At 35.5% G+C, this 8,794-nt stretch overlaps 1 protein-coding gene across 1 annotated transcript; it reads left to right on the top strand.

Annotated features, from left to right (window-relative positions):
• Positions 1–3,467: 3,467 nt before the first annotated feature.
• LOC144998253 (kirola-like) lies at positions 3,468–4,270 on the top strand. Its single transcript, XM_078958055.1, has 2 exons — positions 3,468–3,675; positions 3,845–4,270. The coding sequence occupies exons 1-2, from the start codon at positions 3,492–3,494 to the stop codon at positions 4,111–4,113; spliced, it is 453 nt and encodes a 150-aa protein (XP_078814181.1). The 5' UTR covers positions 3,468–3,491; the 3' UTR covers positions 4,114–4,270.
• Positions 4,271–8,794: the final 4,524 nt, after the last annotated feature.

The raw sequence follows: 8,794 nt of genomic DNA, 5'->3' as shown, positions 1-8,794 counted from the left end.
GTATGGATTTACACGAATGTTCATCCAATCCTCTAACCAAGGCTCTGATACCAACTTGTAACATCCCAAAAATCAAGGAAAAATTTTCATTTTAAAACCATCACAAAATCCATAAGCTTTACAAAAAAAAATTCCCAAAAACCATAATCATGAATCAGAGTATCCCAAATCATCAAAACACATAAAATCCTAGATGATGTGCATGATCAAGCATTCAATTCCCCCTGTCCTCTGAAGTACCTGAAACCATAAAAATCAAAATGTAAGCCAAAGTTAGTGAATTCCCCCAAACCACCACCATACAACCAGTGTTGTAAAACTCGCCGATTTAGCCGATTACTCCTCCGAGTACTCGCTACTCGGCCCCTTACCGAGGCGAGTTACAGAATCTCGAGTACTCCCCGATCGGTGCCTTACTGAACTGAGCAGTATTGTCAAACTCGGTCAACTCTATGATTTAATATGTATAATATACCTAATGATTTATTATTTAACACACACACACACACAAATGTGATTATTACTATATATATATATATATATATATATATATATATATATATATATATATATATATATATATATATCTTAAATTTTCAGTAATTATTCATGAAGTGAGATCATTATGTGTTTTTCAGTTTTTGTGTATTCACATGTATCTAATTTTGTTATATATTTCAATCAATTTAAGTTTTTAACTTATAATTTTGACATATATAAGTTCCCTAAAAATATTTCTACATGAATTATCAAATCCGAGTACTCCCTAAGTACTCCCGAGTACTCCTGAGTACTTGCTACTCGGTAGTCGGCCGGGTAGGTACCGATTAACGAGTTCTACAACCATGCATACAACATATAACAACATGTATACTGCATCCATATCCATTGGACTGGATTACCCCTAAGCCCACAACATATGTTTGGTTTGCCCACCTGGCCCACAACTCATGTCTGGATTGCTCCTGAGCCCACAATATAAGTCTAGCTTGCGTTTTTGGCCCACAAATTATGTATGGCTTGCTCCCAAGTTTGTTAGTTTTGTACAAAGCAATATTGCCTCAGCCCAACCACGTTACGTGGATATATGCAACAGATAAAACACATAACAACAAATAGATAATCATTCAGATATAACAAATCACTACATCATAGCAACATCCTATCCTAGGAGACATTGTCTAGTAGGCCGACATTGGTACCTTCAACACACAAGGGCAATGAGGAAAACCCATCTCACAGTCTGAAAAATAGCTGAATAGATCACTGTTCTAAATGTTTTCTCTATCGGTCACCTATACAATAAACATGGACCTAATCTCAAACTACTATTCAAATGACCCAAAATGCCCTTAAAGCAAACTTGGTCAAATCCATGGTCAAAGGTCAAAGTAAAAAGTCCAAGAGTCAACACATGTTGAGTACGCCCTGCATACTCAATCACTACGTATGGCGTAGTGAAGTCCTTTCTTTGTTACATGGCCTTCATCTAGTATGCACTACGTACCACTGTATGCCCTACATACTCGACCAACTCTCTCTCTCTCTCTCCCCTTAAAAAGTGCTTATTCCATTAAGTCCTCACGTCTATAACTTAGATCTAGTCCTAAATAACCTCCCAAATCATAAACTTTCCAACTTTATGACTTTGCATTACTAAAAGTGCTCAAAATCCAAACTCTAACTTTCTACCCGAAACCTAAGCTTCATAACTCTTGCATGGATGGGGGAAAGGGACCAAGAATCATATTTTTATGACCAAAAACACTCAAAAACATCTGAAAGAAAAGCCCATTTGGTCTAGAGTAATCCAAACTCATATATACTAAGATTATGGGACTAAAAGGCACAAAAGCTCAAGAACTAGCAATATCTAATGAAGTATTCATCAAGTTCAGAACTTTATACCTTCTGGAGGTTGCTAGAGGGATGAAAGTTACAGATCCACAAAGCTTGATGATCCTCAAATGCTCTCCAATGGATTCCTTCCTAAAGGATGAACACAAAACACTCAAAACCACTCAAAAACTCTCAAATGGAGATTAGGGTTTGCAAAGGATCAGATGGAAGAATGGAGGCTGAAGGTGGGAGGGTCTTAAGGCAGATAATGACATTATATAGGGCTCTAACCCTAAAATTTTGGGTTTGCTCATTTGATGAGGACGCCCTGCATACCCATGAGTATGCCCCACATACTCTCATGCATTTGCGTCCAACATTAAGAGCTTACATCCTACGTACACAAGGCGTAAGGACCATTTTTGCAATACTTTCATACTTTGAAGCAAAAAAGAATTACCTGATTGGCTGAGTGTTACATGAATATATCAAAACTCATAATTTTGTCTACTATAAAAAGATACCAATTCACTATATAAACACATTTGTTTTCTTTTTTCAAAAAATCACCTCGTTTGGGATTTGTAATTTTAATTGGAAGTGTACTCGATTGACTCATTAACATTCATAATGTGAACATGACGATATAATATTGACATGTGGAACTAAATTAATATATATATATATATATATATATATATATATATATATATATATATATATATATATATATATATATATTCCTAAAGTTTAAGCTCTTTGGGATATTGTGAAGCTGAAGTATATCTAATTTACTTGTTACATTAAGAATGTAATATGATATCGTTTACAAAAATTATGCAATATCTCATTAGTTCAGTTGCAACTGTGTACTATTAGTCATTTACATATGAATTTAGGCATATTAGGAAATAGCATTTGTTTGATAATATAATGTCTCTTTCCTTTAGTTGATTTGGGTAATTTCAGAAAGTTAGTTGAGTTGTTTGATTGCAAAACTAAGTTTTGTAAATTTTTATAGTCCTTCTAATCTTCTAATCTGTTAAAAACAAAAATCTACAATTTTTGGTAAACTATAAATGTTTTATGTTCGCTCATAAAAATATGCATAAATTATTTTTAAAAATCAAAGTCGACCCCAAATTCCCAATTCTTTGTTATTGATCGTTTCATATATACACCACATACATAATTCTTAATTATAGAATTAATATAAATATGTGCATTAAGAATTAGTATAAATATGTGCATTATCAATTGCTTATTTCAAAATATCAAGTACGTATATATTATGAAGAGAAGAAAAGGAATAGGCGTTGCTAGATAATACCATAAAAGAGTAAGTAATTAATAATGTATCAATTAATAAACTATTAATTTCGTGTATAAATCAAACGATAAGATACACCACTTAACTGTTAATTTGTTTTCTCTCTGATTTTTTAATTAATAAAAACATGCATGGCCACTAAGACATGCATATTCAATTAGACATGAATCACATGATGAAACAATAGTTTTTAATTCTTTTGAGTGTATAACATGTGTTAATTACAGAATCTACTCATAATTAGGTAGCGATGAATTAAGGAAGGACATATATAAAAAATAGAAATGATACGAGCGAGTCATTCTCATTGTTCTAGAGAGATATGGCACCGAGTACGAGATCAGTTCAGATTTATATTAAGTCAAACGGTAATGCTTTTCACAAGTTGTGGAAATCAAACCCCCAACAAGTTCCCAGCTTGACACCGACTAACATCCACAAATGTCAAATCAATGAAGGAGATGCTGGAAATGTGGGCTGTATTCTATTATGGAACTATTTTCATGGTAAACCACACAATTATGCAATATTTAACATCTTTCATTATGATCATTGTCAACTAGAAAAATTAATGTAGTCTATAGTAAAACCGTATACACTTAATATTTCTTTTTCCATATAAATCCACTTGCATGCATGAAATCAACGTTTTGGATGATATATATGTTGTTGCAGATGGAAAAGAGTGTGTTATAAAGACGATAACCCAGGACATCGATGAGGGGAAAAACTCTGTCACCTTCAAGGGACTTGAAGGTGATCTCATGGAATTCTATAAGACCTTTGTTGCGCATGTTCAAGTAGACAACCATGGTCCAGACAGCATTGTCACATGGACTGTGGAGTATGAGAAGTTGGACCCTAATGCTCCTGATCTAGATACGCTAATGGAGTTTTACAAGAAAGTCACCAAAGACATAGAGACTCACCATCTTCAGAATTAAATAAATTAAAGCAAAATATGTATCTCACCAATATGGGTGAAACTTAATAATTAATTGTGGATGTTGTGCTACCTGTTTGTATTATGTTTATTGGATATATGTTCGTTATATGTAATAAAATGTGTTGTTTTAATTAATCGATCGCAGTAATTTGATATTCGCCTTTAGCTATGAAAATACTTAGTCGTAGAAGCTTGAGTAAGCGTTCAACTTTTCTTTTTGAAGTAAATTGCTTTTCAAAGATTCATGCAAATATGTTCATGTATTGAGAAAAAACCCCAAATCAATCTCAAGTCAACTTCCTTCCAGGTAGGGCCGGTCATGAGAAATTAAATATTCTCAAAAGCTTATGACGAACAGAAAAAAAATAACCCTTATCTTATTATAATTATTTATTTTTAAATAAAAATATATACTGAATAAAATTGGACCTTATATAACTGTTCACTTTGCCTCCCCTTAACGCCCCTATGCTTGCAGGAGAAGACGAAAATGTTGCATGTTCTTTGAATGAACCTGGAAATTTGTTCTTTTGTTTCTTGTGTTTTTTTCGTCCCTACATCAAAAACAAGATCCACCCCTACATGATCTTGGTTTCCAATTCTTTATCCCTATATCATTTTGTTCAAAGGATTTTGTTGTCTTTGAGAGCCACAAGAAAAAGGAATTTCGTTCATTTTTAAGGAGTATATATAATGCTAATATGCTTAGAAGGATTGCCGTTTCTAGAAAGATTTTTGAGTTTTCATTGCTTCCTGATTTATATTTGGTAAGGATGGATATATGTTTAAAGAAAGGGTTTGTTGGTTAAGATAAATATAAGGAGGCATATGAATATTGGTTTAAGAAAATGAAAGTTGGTTTGAGTGAACATAAATAGAAAAGACATTGGTTTTAAGACCATCTTCATATTGAACTTTTAAAAGTGTAATGTATTGACATATCAACATTCCACTAACTATACAAATTTACCTAGGAGTTTTAACTTATTTGATCATCAAAGTATAAAAATTGACTCGATTTAGCCACTGAAGATCTGATCACGCTAAATTGGATTCCAAAGTCTCATTTTTGGCACGATTTGGTCCTTGCGACCTAGTGAAGCCAATTTCCCAGTATCACTGCCTACATGGCATCCAACGTGGCTAGGAGGATCTCAATTATTGACGTTATGACGACAATGTTAGGTTTAACGAACTCGTTTTGAATGTCGATAACCAAAAACATGTCAAATCAAAATTACCGCCGTTCTCTGTCTTCTTTACTTGCAAACATCATATCTTCTCCCTCAAAACATCCCATTCCAAAAATAAGAAATGATGAAAACCCAATAGTGATGAATAATTGACTACCGAGGCAAAAGGTAGCCGCGACTTCTCTATTAAGATAAACTACCATGGTGTATTCATCAAAAATCCTCCGAGTTACGAAAATGGAGACAAAGAGACATCACCACAATTAGACTATGTCTTTCTTATGTACGACAAATTCAAGTATAGACTTGTAACACCCAAAATCTAGAAGGTAATTATGGAAATAAATCGTCATTGCTAAAGGCCAGCTCGTCGAGTTTATGGAAGGAAACTCAACGTGTTGGAAGTCTTGGGCACACGCGTTTTTGAGAATCAACTCGACGAGTTGGAGAGGACCAACTCGACAAGTTGGATGTGGTATGGGAAACCCTAATTTCGGGGTTTTGCACCATATTTAAACAAGTTAAACCCAATATGTTGCCCTCATTTCCAGCCACCATTGTCCTAAACCCTAACATCGAAACCCTAAGGCATTTTTGAGTGTTGTGAGCATTTTATGTGCTTTGGTGGTGTGTTTGAAGTCATTGGAATGAAGGAAAGCTTGGTGAGAGTTGGTGATACAAGAAGGAGCTGCTAGATCTCAAATCCTTGCTTCATTTTCGACACTTTTCTGGTAAAAAGTCTCAACCTTGCTTTGTGAATTCATAGATCTCCTTCTTAGGGTCCTTTTGGATGTTTTGGTCCAAATAGAGTGGTTGATGGGGTGTTGGTCATTCCAATGAAGTTATTCTTTCAGATCCATGGTTCTTGGGAGCTCTTGTGGCATAAACGTGCTAATTAACTTTATGGTCTTAAGGGCTCCATGAATCTATTAAGCCTTTCTTTTGGCCTTTTTTAAGCTTTTGAGCTTCTTCTAGCCTTGCATGAGAGTAAAGTTGGAAACTTTACATGACCTTTCAGCCTTTAAGGTCCAGATCTGCATCCACGAGCTTTGTTTTGACGATTTGGTGATTATTAAGTAAGCCCTAAACCTCGTAAGCTTAGGGTTTGGGTTTTTGACCTATTAGAATGGTTCTTAAGGGTAAAGTTGGAAACTTCACCCTTCCAGATGATATTTCAGATTAAAATCTGAGTGGTGGAGCCTTTAGTTTCGAGATTGGTGACTTAATGGGTTTAGAGGTTTTTCTGAATGAGGAACTCGATGAGTTCATGGGTGAACTCGGCGAGTTGGAATCATTTTTCCCGATTCTGCTGTCTAAAGAGGAAACTCGGCGAGTTTGGGGCGAACTCGACGAGTTGGACCGACTTTTCGCGATTTTGGTGATTAATGGGGGAACTCGACGAGTTGAGGAACAACTTAGTGAGTTGAGTCAACTCGGAGCGCTGACTTTGACTTTTGACTTATGCTTTTGACCAAGTTTGTCCCAAGGGGTGTTTGAGGTAACCTGAATTGTATTCGAGGAAATATGGGCATAGGATAAGACCCATATAGGATCGGGTCCAATTTGGAAAATTGGGCCATTAGTGGGCTTTCATGGATTTTATGGTTTTGAACCTTGTTGGGCCAATGGTAAAATGGTCATTTTACCCCAAGTATGGAGTATGGATCATGGTTTGGGACCCAATTGCTAATTGGGTGATATTTTGGTATTGTTAGCTCGAGGAGTTGTCAAGGCAGCAATTAAGGATTTCCTGCAACGAGCTTCAACATTCGAGGTGAGTCTCCTCACTATTTGTATGGGTTAAAGGCACCAATGCTGGCCCATTTGGTTTACGTATAGTAGGAAGACACAAGGGGGGGGGGGGGGGTTAGCCCTTGGAATTATGTATGAAAGACTAGGAGGTGGCTCCTGACACACTATATGCAAGACCAGAGTCTGAACTTTGGCAAAAAATCAGTTATGTGGTATAGTTTGTATGTTAGTTGTCTTTGTGATTTTTACATGGAAGACCAGGAGGTGGCCCTTGGCACTTGTCTGTAAGACCTAGGGTTGTGGCCCTCGGCCTGACAAAAAAGACTATGAGGTGGCTCGTGGCATAATGGCAAGACTATGCACGATACATAATACATTTATTGATTATGATATATAAATGATATGTATGGCTCGCGGTTATGTATGTCATGTATGTATTGTTCGATATGTATGGTATGTAGTATTTGGGTAACTCACTGAGTGTTGTGCTTACGGTTTTTAGTTTTGTTTCAGGTACTCCAGTTTTTGAATGAAAGAGCTCAGGACGATCTCAATGCATACACCCATGTTTTCGCAATATGTGATCTTCGGGATTAGACTCTGAAATTTGTTTTATTTGAAATGCTTTTCAATGTCTTGAACAAAGTTATTAAAGTGTTTTAATTATATTGAAAACTAAAAATTTTACCTTGAAGTTTTGGGTTGTTACAAGACTCAAGGAAGTTATAAAAGATTAATTTGATTTTGTGCATTATGTTCTTCCTTGTGAGACATTAATAGAGGGGGTTGAAGAAGCTTCAAGATGAAGTGGACCACATAAGGTTTGTAGATTACAGGATGTGAAGTGGGAGGACGATGAGAGTCTATGCAGAACAGTTTAATAAGCTATTATTTGACTGGATTCAAGATGAAGTTGTAGTAGAAGCTAAGGATAATGTCCAAACACTAACTGATGAGGAATCTGAGCAAGAGGAATCCCTCACATGTGATGACATTCCCTTCTTGCACTGAGGTAAATCTTTTTTTAAACAACACTATAAATGACAAATTTTTGAGTAAACTAGTGATTACTAACTAGGAAAAGGGGGATATTGATGACTCCCAGTTTGATACTCAAAATGAAGTTAACGACCAAACTTATTATCCTATCTTTGATCCTAACACGTATTGGAAATCACAAAAACCAATATTGGGTGTTCGTTTGGAATCACCTAAACAACTTAAGTTTATCATACAAATCTATGCTGTTGCAAATGGTTATCCTTCGTGATTTCAAAAGAATGAGCATACTAGGATGTTAGTGAGATTTGGTAAATATGTTAAGGACAGTGAGAAACAATGTACCTTTAGACTTTGGGAATCTTGGAATGGTGAGAATGAAGAGGCATTCCAAATCAAATCTTTGAATTACACACATCATTATTCTAGGCAATTCAATATTGGCACCATCTTTACTTACAAATGCCTTGGTAAGATCACAAAGAAGTTGAACACCAAATAGACTCATTTAAAAAGAGAGTTATTTACTTCTAGGAATCTATCCATAAATGAACCGAATGGTAAGATGACTAAGATCACAAAGAAGTTGAACACCAAAGTGAGCTTGTCCCAATGTAGGAGGGCTAGGAAGCATGCACTTGTCGAGTTAAAATGATCATTAAAGGAAAATTACTCTATGTTGCGGAGTTATGGTGAAGAAATCAGGAGATCAAAACCTGGATCAACAGTGAAAAT

The sequence above is a fragment of the Lactuca saligna genome, chromosome 5 (assembly GCF_052625555.1).
Source record: "Lactuca saligna cultivar CGN05327 chromosome 5, ASM5262555v1, whole genome shotgun sequence".
NCBI classification, from domain to species: domain Eukaryota; kingdom Viridiplantae; phylum Streptophyta; class Magnoliopsida; order Asterales; family Asteraceae; genus Lactuca; species Lactuca saligna.
Note: the sequence above shows the minus strand (reverse complement) of the source record. Positions and strands in the feature narration are given on the sequence as shown.

Coding starts and splice junctions, on each gene's coding strand:
- LOC144998253 (XM_078958055.1), top strand. CDS start 3,492: ATGGCACCGAGTACGAGATCAGTTCAGATTTATATTAAGTCAAACGGT. Junction 3,676..3,844: donor ATTATGGAACTATTTTCATG/GTAAACCACACA, acceptor ATGTTGTTGCAG/ATGGAAAAGAGTGTGTTATA.